General features: G+C 44.4%; 1 protein-coding gene across 4 annotated transcripts in view; it reads left to right on the plus strand.

Annotated features, from left to right (window-relative positions):
* EPS15L1 (epidermal growth factor receptor pathway substrate 15 like 1) overlaps positions 1–20,081 on the plus strand; it is a 428,822-nt gene that overhangs the window by 41,289 nt on the left and 367,452 nt on the right. For all 4 annotated transcript variants that reach the window (XM_073559865.1, XM_073559866.1, XM_073559867.1 and 1 more), the window contains exon 3: positions 5,720–5,809. In XM_073559865.1, the coding sequence (XP_073415966.1) occupies positions 5,720–5,809 (90 nt within the window). The remainder of the gene's footprint in view (positions 1–5,719; positions 5,810–20,081) is intronic.

The following is a 20,081-nucleotide window of genomic DNA, read 5'->3' on the forward strand; positions in this document are numbered from 1 at the left end:
GATCCGTCTCTTCCTCTCCCCCAGAAGGGCGATTTTTGCGCTGAACTTGAGAGGATGTGCTCCTACTGTGCCGCGCACTTTCAGCGGGGTCAGGTCTAGCAAACTCCTTTAATTTTTCCGCCGCTCCCGGCCCCTTAAGTCGGCTCATGATTGTCTGCAGTGCGGCTGATAAAACAAATTAAGGTGTGCAATCCAGGTATTGCCCACTACAGATGGGTATCACAGCGGGCTGGTAACAGTTAATTGTGAATCAAACTACAGAGGGACGTTTGAGGGATTACCAGGGCAGCAGCTAGGTACAGTCCAGTTGATCTTTATGGCCCGGGGAGGGAGGGTGGATGGGGTCCCACAGAGGCAGCTGCAGTGGGGGAGGGTGCACAAAGCCTCCCTTAATAATGGCGCCAGCCGGCAGTGAGTGGATGGGCAGAGAGGGATACCACGCAAGGGCCCGTTTCCCAGGGCACTCACCTCGCGCTCCCCCCGGATTGTCAATCAAATCTCCTCTCTCCCCGGCGGCAGTGCAGCAGTGGGAAGCCGGCGCTGCAGCTCTCAGCAGTTGAGCTGCGCGCCCAAGATGGCCGCCGCCTCGTGGGAGAACCAGCCGCCCGCTCTTATCTCCCCCGTCGCCCGCTCTCAGGATCCGTCTCCCGACCTGCCACAAAGCGCCCAAGGGGTCCCAGCCTCCGAGGGAGGTCCAGCCAGCAGCAGGTGAGCCGCCAGAAAAAGGTCTAGGGACCAGGATATGGCAGGATTATGCGGAGCTCTCCTCACCAGCGTCCTCTCTCTCTCTCACGGCATAGCCACGCCCCCCACCCAGGTATCATTTTAATTAGTGTAACGGCGCCAACCTGAGAGTGTGAGCAGTTTACTTAGCAAAATCCTGATGACAAAATTGATGAAAAACACTGAAAGATTTGAAACTGCTTCAAATTTGCAAGGAAAAATAAAGTAACATGTGGACGTGATCCCAGATATCTTTCACTTTGCCGGTACTGAAAAATGCATATGCACACCTTGCGGTTTTGCTGTGTTTTCTTTTCTGCATAAAATGCATAGAAAAATAAATGCTGCAAAAACGCAACTTGTGCATTTGTCCTTATTTCATTCAAAATGTAACTAATTTGTTATTTGGAGGTTGTTTTTTTTATCATATAAATGCACCTGCTTTAGATGGTGGTGTTTACGTGATGCCCTCTGCTATTTTGATTCATCTATTGTGTGCAGTGTCAGGAAAGGTCTGACTGAAGTTATAGACACAATTGTCCATCAGGGCTGTGGAGTTGGAGTCTGTGTCCATTTTGGTGGAGTCGGTATAAAATGGACCGACTCCTAAACTATATAATAAATTGGGTACAGTAGTACACTGCAGTTTGTGCTGTTTGTCATAAGAATTTGGGAAAGTTTTGAAATGTCCTATGAATGTCTGTCCTGTTCCTGGTCTCACATAGCGAGATCGCTGATGCAGCACCGATTATGTGACGCAACAGCGATCTCTCTACATGCGACTCATAGCGATCCTTACCAGGTCGTATCGTCGGGATCGCTGGTGCGTCGTTGGAAGAGATCTGCCTGTTTGGCAGCTTTCTAGCGACCATGTAACGACGCACCAGTGATTCCTACCAGGTCGTATCGTTGTCGGAATCGCTGGTCCGTCACTATGTGAAACGGGACCCTAAGGATCTGGGCTTTTAGCTGAGATGAGTCTTTTGTACATGCTCAGTAGTGAGGCAGTGCTGTGTGGTCAGGAGTCAGGGAAATGTCCTATAAATGTCTGTTCTGTTCCTGATCTAATGATCTGGGCTTTTAGGTGAGATGAATCTGTGCTGCACTTGATGTACAGGCTCAGTAGTGAGGCAGTGCTGTGGGGTCAGGAGTCAGGGAAATGTCCTATGAATGTCTGTTCTGTTCCTGATCTAATGATCTGGGCTTTTAGGTGAGATGAATCTGTGCTGCACTTTATGTACATGCTCAGTAGTGAGGCAGTGCTGTGGGGTCAGGAGTCAGGGAAATGTCCTATAAATGTCTGTCGTGTTCCTGATCTAATGATCTGGGCTTTTAGGTGAGATGAATCTGTGCTGCACTTTATGTACAGGCTCAGTAGTGAGGCAGTGCTGTGGGGTCAGGAGTCAGGGAAATACCAACGTCAGATTACAATTAGCCACGCCTCCTGAGGAAGCCACGGCGTAACGCCACGTAGGTGGGATGAGAAAGCAGCGCATGCGTGGATGTGTCCCGGCTCTAAAACCAGAGGCTGTCACTAGGAGCGCCGCTTTTTCATTCCACCTACGTTCTCCATTAAAATTGTTAATCATTGGCAACCAATTTAATTTAAATTTCAAAGGTCGATTTAGCGCATTGGTTCTGTATTTATATACATCTATATATGCGCTGTTCATTTTATGTTATATAGCAACTTTCCATGCTATGGCCAGCGTTCAATAGTACAGAGCGCATGCACTATGATGTCATCTTATTTGACGATCGTTACTATTGGTTGCCTATGATATATATACCAACTTCAGATTACAATTAGCCACGCCTCCTGAGGAAGCCACGGCGTAACGCGCGTAGGGGCGGCAGGCCTGGGCAGCGGTCGTATTTACAACATGTAAGTGCAATTTGACTACGATGTTATACTCATTTATGCCTCCTTTACTAGGGCATTAGTGTGAAGCACTTTGTTCAGTCAGACGGGCGTTTTCAATTAGAGCTCCTATCTGTATGCACGTATTCACAAGTCTATGGCAGCAGGAAGCATTGGCTTTTTATGTCAGCTTCTTAATAAGAGTGCTGACCAATGATGATTTATTTACATAGATAGTCTGACTATGTTGTCTTTGCATACCCCTGGCCGTTTAGGTGTATATACTTTGTATTATATTCTTGATTAAATAAAATATGTGATTTTAGCTTTAAAAACTCTCTGATCTCCTCTTCTTTATTAAATTGTGGGGTATTTTGTGCTATATGTTCTTTGAGTTGTGCTATTTCCTGTGAATAGGGGAATTTGTATCTGATGTCATCATAGGTTGCAAGCTCCGCCGCTCATTATGATGTCATAATGGTTGACTATGGGATGGAGGATGTGTGATGGGTATATGGGCACTGGACTATGGGATGGAGGATATGTATGATGGGTATATGGGCACGGGACTATGGGATGGAGGATGTGTGATGGGTATATGGGCACTGGACTATGGGATGGAGGCTATGTATGACTGGTATATGGGCACGGGACTATCGGATGGCGGATATGTATGATGGGTATATGGGCACGGGACTATGGGATGGAGGATATGTATGATGGGTATATGGGCATGGGACTATGAGATGAAGGATGTGTGATGGGTATATGGGCACTCGACTATGGGATGGCGAATATGTATGATGGGTATATGGGCATGGGACTATGGGATGGAGGATGTGTGATGGGTATATGGGCATGGGACTATGGGATGGAGGATGTGTGATGGGTATATGGGCACTCGACTATGGGATGGAGGATATGTATGATGGGTATATGGGCACGGGACTATGGGATGGAGGATAATTATAATTTGCTATAACTAACCACAGTTAGTTACTATGCCCGGGCAGCGCCGGGCTCTTCAGCTAGTATCTATATATATCACAGTTTTAATCCCAAGAAAATCTGTATATTATATATGTATAAAAACAAATATATTCTCTCTCTATTATCCGTGATATATCTAGCAGCTAAAAAGAATGGTAGACCATTCAAGAAATAGTAGACACTGACCAAAAAGAGCTTGAAATTATGGCCAAATAAAAGGTAATAAAATAATAATACGCAAAATATGTTTATATATAAAAATATACCATTATTTAGTAATGGTAACACTAAAAGCAAGTGCTCTCTGTATAAAAAATTAAAACCAAATATGCATATATATTGATAAATCCAAGACACAGAAGGCCTACAATATAATAAAATTCATCCACAAATATATATATAAATAATATTGGTATATAACCTATACAGAAGCTCACCCCTCCTAAAAAAAATGCTGAAAAATAAAAATACATTGATGCATAAATATAAACCTCAGGGCAATCAGCAATGTATATGGCTCTTTTAAAAAAAAAAAAAAAAAAAAAGGTGCAAGTGCAATAGCACAATATAATACTGGCGTGTTAATATATGAAATTAAGAGTACAAAAAGTGCCAGAGAGGTAGGGAGCAATAGGGGTATATACCTTTCACGGCCCGCCGGTCACAGAGCAGCACAGCCCCGAAGCGCGTTTCAGATAAAATCCTTCGTCAGGGGTGGTCTCTGGTCTGAACCAGGCGCCTTAAATACATATGTGTTGAATTATGAACCGCAATAGGCCCGATCCCGGTTCATAATTCAACACATATGTATTTAAGGCGCCCGGTTCAGACCAGAGACCACCCCCTGACGAAGGATTTTATCCTAAACGCGCGTCTGGGCTGTGCTGCTCTGTGACCGGCGGGCCGTGATGGTCGGTGTCTATGCTCAGTAGTGAGGCCGTGCTGTGAGGTTAGGAGTCAGAGAAATGTCCTATAAATGTCTGTCCTGTTCCTGATCTAAGGATCTGCGCTTTTAGGTGAGATGAATCTGTGCTGCACTTTATGTACAGGCTCAGTAGTGATACAGTGCTGTGGGATCAGGAGTCAGGGAAATGTCCTATAAATGTCTGTCCTGTTCTGATCTAATGATCTGGGCTTTTAGGTGAGATGAATCTGTGCTGCACTTTATGTACAGGCTCAGTAGTGAGGCAGGGCTGTGGGATCAGGAGTCAGGGAAATGTCCTATAAATGTCTGTTCTGTTCCTGATCTAAGGATCTGTGCTTTTAGGTGAGATGAATCTGTGCTGCACTTTATATACATGCTCAGTAGTGAGGCAGGGCTATGGGGTCAGGAGTCAGGGAAATGTCCTATAAATGTCTGTTCTGTTCCTAGTTCTAGTGATCTGGGCTTTTAGATGAGATGAATCTGTGCTGCACTTTTTGTACATGCTCAGCAGTGACCAGTGCTGTGGGATCAGGAGTCAGGGAAATTGAGGAGTTGGAGGTTTGGCTTATCGACTCCACAGCCCTGGTGACCTCTAGTACTTCAAGCATATTACTGCCATGGCCAAAAGTTTTCCAACTGATGCAAACTTTGTGAATACCAAAATTTGTGTCAGTCTCAAAACTTTTGGCCCCAACTGTAGATTGATGGTCAGAGAGGGAATAAAAATGATTGAGTCCTCAATATTTAAATATTCTTTAACTATACGATTTGTTAATAGCATGAACCTAAATATATGCTTAGCTTTGATAGGTGATGTGTAATAGATAAGAGGCTATAGTCATAATGGATTTGTCATGCTTACATTTTACTCACGGGTGTGACTAAAAGCCCCCATACACACTAGGCTAATGCTCGCCGAACCCACTGATATCTATGAGTTCGACCGACAGTCTGATATACATGGGGCATCCCTAATAAATGATGTTGGGGAACAGAAGAATTCTACTTGTTCGATTTCTGTCTCCCGATCCTTCTGTTCTCCAAATGAGGTAAAGCACCACTAGAGCCAGCGTCTTTCACAGGGAACACTGCAGCGCTCCTGTGTTTGATAGCTGGGGGAGTCAGACAAACGAATGGCGAACAATATGGTACCAGCTATCTAAAGTGTAAGGAGACTTTATTGTGAAAGCCAGGTATGAATTATTTTCTATGTATTACAGGTGGACCCATCTTATACTGGTAGGGTGGGACCAGCAGAAGCAGCACTCTTCCTCAAAAAGTCTGCCTTGTCAGATGTTATTCTTGGAAAGGTATGTGGGGGGAAAAAGGTTTGTTAACCTTTAGGGAAATAATACAGCAACCCATAAGATTGTCATGGGCATCAACTCTACTTTTTCTTGACTTCTTTTTATACATCTCTCCCTCTGAATTTCTGATACTCATCCATATTTTCGAAACCATTTAGTCCATGAGACTGTTACCCCACACTTCATTTAGAAAAGAAACAGTGCACCTTTCAGTGGATTTTTTTTAATTTAAACTGAGTTCTACCTCCACTTGATGGTGCACTACTAATTTTTGGAACAGTTTGGTGCAAAATTTCCCTTCAAACAACTGGGAGTACACAACAGAACTTCTCTATGGGCGTTTGGTCAGCATCAGAGGAGAAAAAGCAATCAAAACACTGCTTCGCCCCAAGGCTGTGGAGTCGGTATAAAATTGACTGACTCCTAAAATATATAATAAATTGGGTGCAGTAGTACAATGTAGACTGTGCTGTAAATATTTTCAAAATAATTTGGGAATGTCCTATAAATCTCTTTTCACACAGGTAATCAACTGAGCCACCCTGCATGTATTTACTCCATTCACTGCCAGCAAGCAGCCTGAATGGTACAGCTTCCCACCTCTGCTGCCTCTATTTTCTGTTGCAATAAATCCAAATGGTACAACTCCTTACTTCTGCTGCTTTACCATTTTGCTGCATATTTTAATGTGCTTGCTAAAGGTTTGGTAAAATTCATTTGTTGCACTGTATGTAATACTTACTGCTTTAGATCTGTGACTGGGGCCTCCCTAGATCTTATCAGGTGGAAGGCGATATAGCATATTGACACAGCATGGTCTAGTGCCTTTGATCATCTAACCATCCCCTGGTGTGCTGGCCTCAGCTGTCAAATTATACCCAACCAGCTCCAACAATCCCTCTCTCCTCACGTTGTAGTGTGGCCTATATATGTAGTAGTTCCTAAGGGGAAGCACGCAGTGTGGGGTGCAGCACACAAGCATCCCATAAGGCCTGTTTCACACTTCCGTTTTTTTGGGTCAGTTAAAATCCGCCAAAATGGCGGAAAGCGGATCCGTTGCTAACTGATGTGAACGGATGCCACCGGACCGTTTTTGACGGATCCGCCGAATGAAGAATTTTAAAGGAGCCGATGCCCGGGAAGGAGAGAGAGAGATTTTTTTCATCCGCCAGAAAGGATTTCAGGGTTAAATTTCCGGCTGACTTCCTTTCTCCGGGCATGCGCACTGTAAAATGCGGATCCTGCAGCAAAAAAAAGTTGCAGGGTCCGTCCAGGCATGTCGGCGGACGCAAAAAATTTGGCGGATCCGCAAAAAACCGGATCCAACGGATGGCCATCCGTCAAGATCCGCCGGTAATGCAACTCAATGGGGAAAAAAACGGATCCGCCAAAAAAAATAGCGGATCCGTTTTTTTCAAAAACCGGCGGATTTTGATTGATGGTCAAAAACGGAAGTGTGAAACAGGCCTAAGGAAAGCATTACAGAAGCTAAGCCTCAGGAAAACGGCAGTTATACATGGCAGTTAATCAGGGCAGGAGTCAGGTAACCCACACTTTGCTCTCCCCTTTAACCATGTGCTTTATTTTTATCCTCCTGTGTTCCCTTGCCATCCACATTCACCACCCTATCCCCCCATCCATCACGACTCATTCACATAAGCCCCTCTATACTTCCCTTTCCCATGTACAGCTCCCATGCAGTCCTCACCTTCCTGAGAAACCTCAGCCCATCTTCCCAAACACATCACAGAAAAAACCTACTTACAATTCCAACAACTATTTGCTCTTTATCTTCCTACTCCTACTGATTTCAGGGGACATCTCCCCCAACCCTGGTCCACCATCCCCCAACCTCAACCCCTACCTTTCCTCATATCGAAACCATAATAATCTTATTAATATTACTTGCACTCCCTCATCTCCATCTTTTAATTGTGCTCTCTGGAATCCATGGTCTGCTTGTAACAAGCTTCCTTTCCTACACAACTACTTTCTGAACAACTCTCTTAATCTGTTGGCCCTCACTGAAACCTGGATTCAGGATTCTGACACTGTCTCTCCTGCTGCCATTTCCTATGGTGGCTTACAATTCTCTCACTCCCCAAGACCCACAAACAGACATAGTGGTGGAGTCGGCCTACTCCTGTCCCCACAATGCACTTTCCAGGTCATCCCCCCCAGTTCCATCACTCTTATTCCCTTCTTTTGAGGTCCACACCATCAGGCTCTTCTGTCCCCTCTCCCTCAGAGTAGCGGTCATATACCGGCCCCCAGGCTCACCCACCCACTTCCTTGATCACTTTTCAGCCTGGCTGCCGCACTTCATGTCCTCAGAACCTCCAACCCTTATTCTGGGAGACTTCAACATCCCCATTAACGTCCCTACTTCCACATCGGCATCCCAGCTTCTATCACTAACCACCTCTCTAGACCTCTCGCAGCTTTCAACCTCTGAGACACACAAGGACGGTAACACCCTTGATCTGGTCTTCGTCCGGCTCTGTTCAGTCTCCCACCTAAATAACTCACCGCTTCCACTCTCTGACCACAACATTCTCTCCTTCACGCTCACAAATCCTCGCCCACCCCAGCTCACTCCTACCTACCACACAGTCAGAAATCTACAAGCTATTAGCCCTCAGACACTTTCAGACTCCCTACAGTCATCACTGTCCCAATCTCCTCTTTTTCCTGGCTGTTCATCACTACAATGACACTCTTAGAAGCACCCTTGACCAAGTAGCTCCCCTCACCCTCAGAACCTCCAAGTACAGAGTAAAACAGCCCTGGCTCACATCGCAAACTCAACTTCTCCAGGGATGCTCTAGGAGTGCTGAACGCCTATGGAGAAAAACCCGCACACCAGAAGACTTCATCCACTTCAAATTTATGTTAAGAACCTATAACGCTGCCCTTCACCTCGCCAAACAGACCTACTTCACCACCCTGATCTCCTCACTAGCCAACAACCCCAAGAAACTTTTTGACACTTTCCACTCCCTCCTCAGGCCGAAAGCACAAGCCCCTATCACAGACATTTGTGCTGATGACCTGGCCTCCCGCTTTACAGAAAAAATAGATAATATCCGTCAGGATATCTGCTCCCAACCACCAAGTGCTGTGACTCCCATCCCTTCCTGCATCTCCCCTAGTTCACTTTCCACATTTGATCCTATCACAGAAGAAGTAGTCTCCAGACTCCTCTCTTCTTCTCGTCCGACTACATGCACTACCGACCCCATTCCCTCACATCTCCAGTCTCTCTCTCCGGTCGTCACAACCCACCTAACTACAATCTTTAATCTCTCCCTCTCCTCGGTCATTTTCCCATCCTCCTTCTAACATGCCATCATTACTCCATTACTAAAGAAACCCGCTTTCGACCCATCCTGCACAAACAACTACAGACTAGTCTCCAATCTCCCCTTCATCTCTAAACTTTTGGAGCGCCTAGTTTACACCCGTCTTACCCGTTACCTCTCCACTCACTCCCTTCTAGACCCTTCACAGTCCGGCTTCCGCCCCCCTACATTCGACTGAAACTGCACTCATCAAAGTGACCAATGACCTTCTGACAGCAAAACATAACGGTGACCACTTTCTGCTCATTCTTCTTGACCTATCTGCAGCTTTCGATACTATTGACCACCATCTCCTACTCTCTATTCTCCAGTCACTAGGCATTAAGGACACTGCTCTCTCCTGGTTCTCTTCCTATCTCTCTGACTGCTCCTTCAGTGTTTTTGTTCTCTGGCTCCACTTCATCTCCTCTTCCTCTTGCTGTCTGTGTACCTCAGGGCTCAGTCCTTGGCCCCCTTCTCTTCTCTCTCTACACAGCCTCAATTGGACAGACCATCAGCAGATTTGCTTTCGGTACCATCTTTATGCTGATGACACACAACTATATACGTCTTCCCCCGACCTTACCCCCTCTGTACTACAGAACGCCAGTGACTGTCTGTCCGCAGTCTCCAATATCATGTCCACTCTCTATCTGAAACTCAACCTCTCCAAAACTGAACTACTTCTGCTCCCGCCGTCTACTAACCTCCCTAAATCTGACATTTCCCTCTCCGTGGCTGGTACCAAATAACACCTCGGCAGCAGGCGCGCTGTCTGGGTGTTATGTTTGACACCAATCTCTCCTTCACATCCCATATACAATCTCTTGCCCTCTCTTGCCGCTTACACCTAAAGAACATTTCTAGAATCCGCCCTTTTCTCACCATGGAAACAACAAAAACCCTTACTGTAGCATTGATCCACTCCCGCCTGGATTACTGCAACGCTCTATTAATTGGCCTAACCGTCACTCGACTATCCCCTCTCTAGTCCATACTTAATGCAATAGCCAGGGTCATCCATCTGGCTAATCGGTACTCGGACGTGTCCGCTCTTCGTCAGTCATTACACTGGCTGCCCATTCATTATAGGATCCAATTCAAAGTACTTGTTCTCATCCACAAAGCTCTCCACGGTATGGCCCCCCCTCTACATCTCCTCCCTCATTTCTGTCTATCGGCCTAGCCGATCGCTGCACTCTGCAAACGACTTTCGACTATCCTCTGCACTAATCCGTACCTCCCACTCCCGACTCCAAGACTTCTCCCGTGCTGCTCCTATCCTCTGGAATGCTCTACCCCAAGAAATTAGGACTAACCACAATTTGTATAGTTTTAGGCGCTCCCTCAAAACACATTTGTTCAGAGCGGCTTATCACGTTCACTAATCAAAGTCATTCTATGTGTAAGTGTGCTTGTGTAGCCCATTCTCTATCTCCATCCATCCATCCTTCACTCCCTCAAGATGGCTGGACCTTCATTGTAAATACATCATTGTAAATACACACCTGTACTTTGTATCTCCCTCACCTCATTGTAGATTGTAAGCTCTCACGAGCAGGGTCGTCTTATTTCGTCTTAATTTGCTTTAATTATTGTATTGTTAACGTTGTTACTTATGACTTGTGTTTTGAAACTGTTAAACTGTAAAGCGCTGCAGAATATGTTGGCGTTATATAAATAAAGATTATTATTATTATAAATGTCTGTCCTGTTCCTGATCTAAGAATTTTGGCTTTTAGGTGAGATGAATCTGTGCTGCACTTTATGTACATGCTCAGTAGTGAGGCAGTGCTGTGGGGTCAGGAGTCAGGGAAATGTCCTATAAATGTCTGTTCTGTTCCTGATCTAATGATCTGGGCTTTTAGGTGAGATGAATCTGTGCTGCACTTTATGTACATGCTCAGTAGTGACCAGTGCTGTGGGATCAGGAGTAAGGGAAATGTCCTATATATGTCTGTCCTGTTCCTGATCTAATGATCTGGGCTTTTAGGTGAGATGAATCTGTGCTGCACTTTATGTACAGGCTCAGTAGTGATCAGTGCTGTGGGATCAGGAGTCAGGGAAATGTCCTATAAGGCTGTGTGCACACGCTGCGGAAAAGGTGCGGATTCATCCGCGCGGATTTTGTACAATCCGCAGGTGAAACCGCAGGTCAGAAGACCTGCGGTTTTACCTGCGGATTGCTCTGCGGTTTTGCCCTGCGGTTTTTCATCTCCTCAATGGAGGAGATGGCAAACCGCAGGAGAATCCGCAGAAAGAATTGACATGTCAATTCTTTCTGCGGATTGAAAACCGCAGATAATCCGCGCGGAAAATTCCGCACCGTCTGCACTGCGGTTTTTGATTCCCATAGGGAATCATGGTACTGTACACCGCAGCAGAAACTGCTGCGGGTCCGCAGCGGCCAAAACCGCTGCGGAACCGCAGCAAAATCCGCAGCGTGTGCACACAGCCTCAATGTCTGTCCTCTTCCTGATCTAATGATCTGGGCTTTTAGGTGAGATGAATCTGTGCTGCACTTTATGTACAGGCTCAGTAGTGATCAGTGCTGTGGGATCAGGAGTCAGGGAAATGTCCTATAAATGTCTGTCCTCTTCCTGATCTAATGATCTGGGCTTTTAGGTGAGATGAATCTGTGCTGCACTTTATGTACATGCTCAGTAGTGAAGCAGTGCTGTGGGATCAGGAGTCAGGGAAATGTCCTATAAATGTCTGTTCTGTTCCTGATCTAATGATCTGGGCTTTTAGGTGAGATGAATCTGTGCTGCACTTTATGTACATGCTCAGTAGTGAGGCAGTGCTGTGGGATCAGGAGTCAGGGAAATGTCCTATAAATGTCTGTTCTGTTCCTGATCTAATGATCTGGGCTTTTAGGTGAGATGAATCTGTGCTGCACTTTATGTACATGCTCAGTAGTGATCAGTGCTGTGGGATCAGGAGTCAGGGAAATGTCCTATAAATGTCTGTCCTCTTCCTGATCTAATGATCTGGGCTTTTAGGTGAGATGAATCTGTGCTGCACTTTATGTACATGCTCAGTAGTGAAGCAGTGCTGTGGGATCAGGAGTCAGGGAAATGTCCTATAAATGTCTGTTCTGTTCCTGATCTAATGATCTGGACTTTTAGGTGAGATGAATTTGTGCTCCACTTTAGTTTATACACATCCTCAGTAGTGACCAGTGCTGTGGGATGAAGAGTCAGAGAAATTGAGGAGTCGGAGGTTTGGCTTACCAATTCCACAGCCCTTTCTTTGCCTACAGAGAAGTTCTGTGCTTTACATTTTGGAATAGAGGGACACATAAGAATAAGAAAAACAGTTTCAGAATCTTGGCTTTTAGGTGAGATGAATCTGTGCTGCACTTTATGTACATGCTCAGTAGTGAGGCAGTGCTGTGGGGTCAGGAGTCAGGGAAATGTCCTATAAATGTCTGTTCTGTTCCTGATCTAATGATCTGGGCTTTAGGTGAGATGAATCTGTGCTGCACTTTATGTACAGGCTCAGTAGTGAGGCAGTGCTGTGGAGATGTAGATGAGATGAATCTGTGCTGCACTTTATGTACAGGCTCAGTAGTGAGGCAGTGCTGTGGGATCAGGAGTCAGGGAAATGTCCTATAAATGTCTGTTCTGTTCCTGATCTAATGATCTGGGCTTTTAGGTGAGATGAATCTGTGCTGCACTTTATGTACATGCTCAGTAGTGAGGCAGTGCTGTGGGATCTGGAGACAGGGAAATGTCCTATAAATGTCTGTTCCTGATCTAATGATCTGGGCTTTTAGGTGAGATGAATTTGTGCTCCACTTTAGTTTATACACATCCTCAGTAGTGACCAGTGCTGTGGGATGAAGAGTCAGAGAAATTGAGTAGTCGGAGGTTTGGCTTACCAATTCCACAGCCCTTTCTTTGCCTACAGAGAAGTTCTGTGCTTTACATTTTGGAGTAGAGGGACACATAAGAATAAGAAAAACAGTTTCGGAATCTGAGGAACAGCACCAGTTGGAGAAGTTAATCAGTTTAATTAGACAAGTCAAAAGAGATGAAAGGTCATCTCTAAACAGAACCTGCCGCTGGATTTTTTTTTTTTGTTTTACAAAATACTTGTATTCTCCAGGACATAACAATTATGCCTGTGGATCATGCAGCATGTATCAGCCGTCAGGTTTCCTTTAATTACCTTGCTGAGTTCCAAGTAAAGAACTGCCCATGTCTACTGGTGTTTGGTGGACCTGTTATCACTTTGTATGAAAGCAAGAGCGCATATCAATCAACAATATTGTAAGGCACTCTGCTTTCCCCACATATTAGGAGCTGCACTTTACACTCCTGCTAAGAGAAATGCCAGAGCACTCACTGTGTAAGACAGTGAATTGCTTGGGCATCTACCCCACACTTACTGACAAATCATACATATAGGATCACAGAGCAGGAGCAATTGCGCAGCTTATTTGTACTTGTCATTAGGGTATTATTTACATGCTGACAATGAGCCAAATATAAGCCTATGTGTTGGTTTGTGTTACAGTGTCAGCAGGGCATTGTGCCTGCCAGTATATTATACATTGGACTGGCAGCTCTCTATTATACTGTATTGTAATTTGTGACCAGCATAGTAGGCAATTTTGTTTAATTGTATACACATAAGCAGCACAAGATGCCGAGGACAAAACATGTTAAAAATTAATCCTCCAACCCAACATCTGGTGGCAATTCTTTCAATATATCCTGTGACCGTTCATGTAGGTCTGCATAGGCAGGTTATATATACTGCTGGGAATTATTTTGAGAACTGAGCTTTACATACTGTATATACCTTTTATTAAAATGTATTAACGCTATGAATATTTTATACAGTCAGTGACCCCTTTCTTATGCTACATATTAATTTTTTATTTATACGGTTAACATATAAAGACTACTCATCAATGTTAAAATGCCAGGGTTGTCATATAAAAATTAATCATACCAAGAAGAATCATTATCACAGTAGTCTGAATGTGTATTGCCACATATATACCAGAAGAGGCCATGGGGCAAAAACAAGTTGCCAAACAGTAGCTGTATAGGTGAAAAATACTCCAAGAATCAATGAACTTCTGATTAAATGTTGAATAAGAAAAATCCACTGTGAAAAGTTTATTAAATATCAAAAAAATACATCGTAATCATTTCACAACTTTTTCCACCTTGTCATCCATAATCTGTACAAATCCATTGAGAAACAAACTGAAATCATTTTGAAGGAGAAAATAAAAACAACCTAAAACAGAGTGGTTGCATAAGTGTGAACATCCTCCTATAATTTGACATGTGGTTGTGTTCAGAATTGGCCAATCATATTTAAGCTCCTGTCCCCAAATGGTAATAACCTGCAGATATGGGGGTAATCTGCAGGTTAATAGCATTCTAAAGCTGTGCAACTGCAGTGAAAGCCCGGCTACCAGGAGGTGAATTAATTTTATTCCTCCTAGCAGCTTCCGGCAGTCAGTCATGGAGGCTTCAGTTATTGCCAAGTACATAGTGAGCTGCAGTTGTAAACGTGCCCCAGCACCTGACTGACAGCTGGCTCAGCAGTGCATCGGTGCTGAGCTGGCTGTCAGTCATTGTTAGGACGTGGTTACAGTTGCTCCTCACTATGAACTTAACGGTAACTGAAGTTGTGCCTTTATGACTGATAGCCAGGGGCCACCGAGTGTAATAAGGGTAATTTCCTCCCAGCTGCTGGGCCAGACAGGACAGCATAATTCTTTCTGTGAGGTTAAACTTGTTTTTAAGCAGGCAGGAAATGTTTGTCCTCACAGAAAGAAAAAGCTTCAATCCCGAGCTGTCCGATCTGTATACTGTGTTGCTTCCTCCCCTGCCCAGAAGATGTGGCATGTTCAGACCACGTAGCTAAAGCTAGCTTCACACTAGCGTTTTGGGCCACAGCGTACAGCCGCCGCTAAGCCCCGCCCCCTGCACACCCCCTCCGGTCATCTCCGCCTAGTATCGCACATGGCTGCATGCGATCTGCACACCTTATCTTTAGCATAGGGTGCGCAGACCGTGCGCTGACCGCGCGCTAATAGAATTTTGCATGCGCTGCGCCCTTTTGACGGTGCGCGCCCAACGCACCATGTTGCATTTTGGTGCGCTCGGAACACCGTCAAAAGGGTGCAGCGCACGCAAAATTCTACTAGCGCACGGTCTGCGCACCCTATGCTAAAGATAGGGTGTGCAGATCGCATGCAGCCGTGTGCGATACTAGGCGGAGATGACCGGAGGGGGCGGGGCTTAGCGGCGGCCGTGCCTTGCGGCCCAAAACGCTAGTGTGAAACTAGCCTTAGGAGGATTAGCGCGCAGCAGAGTCTATGGTATGAGATGCTGGTGTGCAAGATGTGGAATCCCATAGTATATGCAGAAAAAAAACCTCATTGCACACTCTTCGCTTCAAGATGTAAAACTGCTTTATTTATTACAAACGTATAGATATTTTGATAGACATGAAAGCGACATCTGTACATAAAATATTTCGACCCTTCCTGGGTCTTGTTCACACTGTAACTGAGGAAAAAGAAAACAAGTGTTGTGTATGCAAGGTGTTTATCAAAAACAGTGGAAGACATTTGGATATACAATATTTACAAGTTCATTAGGGTATATAGGTCATAGCAGTAATATCACCAGTATATACTAGGACTTAGACTGCTAGTGACCAATAGGCCATGAATGGAGAGTATATGGATAAATATTATTTATTAGCTCATTAGGGTATACAGGACATAGCCGTAATATCACTAGTGTATACTGGCTCTTGGGCTGATAGTGACTAATAGGCCATGAATGGAGAATATATGGATATACAATTTACTAGCTCATTAGGGTATACAGGACATAGCTGTAATATCACCAGTGTATACTGGCACTTGGGCTGCTAGTGACCAATATGCCATGAATGGAGAATATATGGATACACAGTATATATATTATTTACTAGCTCATTAGCTGTAATATCACCAGTGTATACTGGTATTTACGCTGCTAGTGACCAATAGGCCATGAATGAAGAGAGTATGATATACAGTATATACATTACTAGCTCATTAGGGTATACACATTGTTTATTAGATCATTAGAGTATACAGGATGTAACATGCAATATCAATTGTATATAATGGCACTTGGCTTCTGAGGACACATGGCCCATGAAAGTGTGGCCACCTATATGCCGGAGCCGTTTATGGAGACTGGGTGTATGAGAAGCGCTAGGTAAGACATCATATTGAGGCTGGCTTCAGCGCCATGCTTTATGTACGGAGGAGTATGGCAGAATGTGATACTATAGACACAATGTGTGGGGTAGTAGTTCCCAGTATAAAGAGTAGAAGAGGCATGACATCACTTTTGGTACGTCCGTGGAAGTAACAGCACTAAGCATAAGAAGGCAGCTGGAGGAGGCACAGAAATACCATGGAGTGTTGCAGGTAATTACCTTCCTCTGATGTGTGGTTGGAGTACTCTTGCGCTTTTGGCAGGTATAATGGTGCATGTGGCGGGTATTTATAGAGCGTAGTGCCTGCATGCACGCAGCCACGAAAGTGCGTCATCGCATTTGCCGTGTCGCGTGGGTGATGACGTAAAAAAAGACATTCTCCGGTTGTCATGACCGCATAAGAAGGTCGACATAGTGGCAGTTGCCCCCAATGTGTGGGGAAGAGCATGTAACATTCTCGTGCATGCGGGGTTTTAACTGGCTTATTGTAAGGACGTAGCGGTGTCCGATTTGAGGGATGGATAGTACAGTGCTACATATGATGGGATGACTAGTAGGATAGTGTGAGTTGTGGAAACGGGGAAAGTTAGGCCAGGTTCATTCTGCGTTAAAGCAGCCCGTTCAAAGTACAGCATTGACGGGTTGCGTTAACGCTATAGCATAATGTTATACTATACCGCTAGTGCAGATGCTTCTTCTGCGCTAGTGGTGACGGACCCTCGGATGCTGCAGTCCGCGTCCGAGGGTCCATCACCGAATGACGGCACATCTCTAGCGCATGCCGATTATGGCATGCGTTGGCTATGCGCCCGATAATAGGGGTTAATTGCAGTGTTAACGGATTACGTTACACCGCGTTATGCCGCGGTGTAACGTAATCCGTTAAACGGACTGCCTGAACGCAGTATGAACCCGGCCTAAGGCTGTGTGCACACGCTGCGGAAAAGGTGCGGATTCATCCGCGCGGATTTTGTACAATCCGCAGGTCAAAAGACCTGCGGTTTTACCTGCGGATTGCTCTGCGGTTTTTCATCTCCTCAATGGAGGAGATGGCAAACCGCAGGAGAATCCGCAGAAAGAATTGACATGTCAATTCTTTCTGCGGATTGAAAACCGCAGATAATCCGCGCAGAAAATTCCGCACCGTCTGCACTGCGGTTTTTGATTCCCATAGGGAATCATGGTACTGTACACCGCAGCAGAAACTGCTGCGGGTCCGCAGCGGCCAAAACCGCTGCGGAACCGCAGCAAAATCCGCAGCGTGTGCACACAGCCTAAGGGTTGTGGAAGAACGTGAAGGAGCCGTCCTACCACACATCGAACAAGCAACAGTGTGAACAAGACCCAGGTAGGGTCGAAACGTTTAATGTACAATTGTCACATTCTTTCAAGCACTTTCATGTCTATCAGCATTTTCTACATGCTTGGAATAAATAGAGAAGTTTTACATCTTGAAGCTAAAGGGCCTGTCACACTAAGCGATATCGCTAGCAATATCGCTATAACATCACTGGTTTTTGTGACGTTATAGCGATATTGCTAGCGATATCGCTATGTCTGATGCTTACCTCCGACCGCTCCCCCGCTGGTTATCGCTGATCGCGCGAGAACGTCCTGGGCCGTTTTCTCGTCGTCAGCTTCCTGCTGTGGCGACGAGCGACGCGTGGACGCGGGCGGGAGGACGTCAGGATCGCCTATCGGTTACCCCGTCACATGATCGCGGGTCACTGATGGGTCGGAATGACAACCAGAGGTCTCCAGCAGACCACTATGGTTGTCCTTGCCGGATTTCTGTAAGCGCCGCCCGTCTGATCATCGCCTATGTGTAGCAGAGGCGAACAGACAACTGCAGCTTCTAGTCTCCCATGGAGAATATTGAAGCATGCAAAAAGTAAAAGAAAAAGGGTTTTTAAAAATATTTAAAAATTTAAAAAATATAAAAGTTCAAATCACCCCCCTTTCGCCCCATTCAAAATAAATCAATCAACAATATCAAATATACACATATTTGGTATCTCCACGTTCAGAATCGCCCGATCTATCAATAAAAAAAAGGATTAACCTGATCGTTAAACGGCGTAACGAGAAAAAATTCAAAACAGAATTATGTTTTTTTTTTTTGTTACCACAACATTGCGTTAAAATGCAATAACGAGCGATCAAAAGATTGTATCTGCACCAAAATGGTATCAATAAAGCGTCAGCTCGGCGCACAAAAAATCCCTCACCCAACGAAAGATCACGAAAAGTGGAGAAGATATGGGTTCTGGAAAATAGGGCAATTTTTCTTTTTTTTAACGAACTTTTGAATTTTTTTTCACCACTTATATAATAAAGAACCTAGACATGTTTGGCGTCTATGAACTCGTAATGACCTGGAGAATCATAATGGCATGTCAGTTTTAGCATTTAGTGAACCTAGCAAAAAAGCCAAACAAAAAACAAGTATGGGATTGCACTTTTTTTTTGCAATTTCACCACACTTGGATTTTTTCTTCCCCATTTTCCAGTACACGATATGTTAAAACCAATGGTGTCGTCCAAAAGTACAACTTGTCCCGCAGAAAACAAGCCCTCACATGTTCATTTTGACTGAAAAATAAAAAAAAATTATGGCTCTGGGAAGACTGGAAGCAAAAAACGAAAATGCAAATCCAAAAATACCTCTGGTCGTTAAGGGGTTAAAAGGGTATAACTTTTGGGTGTTTTCCAATATGTGGGACTCCCTAAGTCACTTCAAGACTGAATAGGTCCCTAGAATGTTTTTTAAATTTCCTTAAAAACATGAATGTTGTAAAGCTTTTAACATCCTAGCAAAACAAAAGAAGATTTTACACATGATGATGTAAAGCCGACATTATGTACACATTGTTAATAAACTATTTTGTGTGGCATGACCACTGAATCAAAGTAATACGGTACTTGTTCAAAATTTGAAAATTGAAAATTTTTAGATTTTTTTTGTCAAATTTCTGATATTTTTATAGATATATGCAAAAACATATCAAATTAAATTTACTTTTTTTTTTATACACCGGATGTGTAGTATTAGGTGCTGTAGATCTTAGGGGGAATATTTCAGGCTACCACTGTTGTCACCTATGCAGTGTGGAAATAGTATTCTGAGGGTGTATTGTATTTCTGCTGTCATTGTAACACAATTGCTCTTTCAGCTAATAAACTGTGTTCCAAATTATTATGCAAAAAGAGTTTAGGAGTGATAAGGTTAGAATTTTTTTGTTAAGTCATTTAAACTCATTGATGGTGATGTGTGTCAGGGCTCTTTATATCACTGAAAGCAATTGCAGATACCTGTGCAAATTAGTTTGGCAGGTGTGTCCAAATAAAGGCAAGACTACTTAAGAAGGCTGTTCCACATTATTAAGCAGCCTACATTTTTTGCCAAAATGGGAAAGAAAAAGGATGTCGGCTGCTGAGAAGCAACAAATTGTGGAGTATTTAGGTCAAGGCATGACTACAATCAACATTGCCAAGACACTTCATCGTGATCATCGCACAATCAAGAAGTATGTAGCTGATTCCCAGCACACACGTGTGCGTGCTGATAAGGAAAAATTGAGGACTCTTTCCAACAGGCATTTGCGTCAGGTTAAAAAAGCAGCTGCCAAAATGCCTTGTCATAGCAGCAGACAAGTTTTTGAAGCTGCTGGTGCCTCCAGCGTCCC

This window comes from Dendrobates tinctorius, unplaced genomic scaffold (assembly GCF_039654945.1).
Source record: "Dendrobates tinctorius isolate UK_male_01 unplaced genomic scaffold, ASM3965494v1 ptg000276l, whole genome shotgun sequence".
Lineage (NCBI taxonomy): Eukaryota > Metazoa > Chordata > Amphibia > Anura > Dendrobatidae > Dendrobates > Dendrobates tinctorius.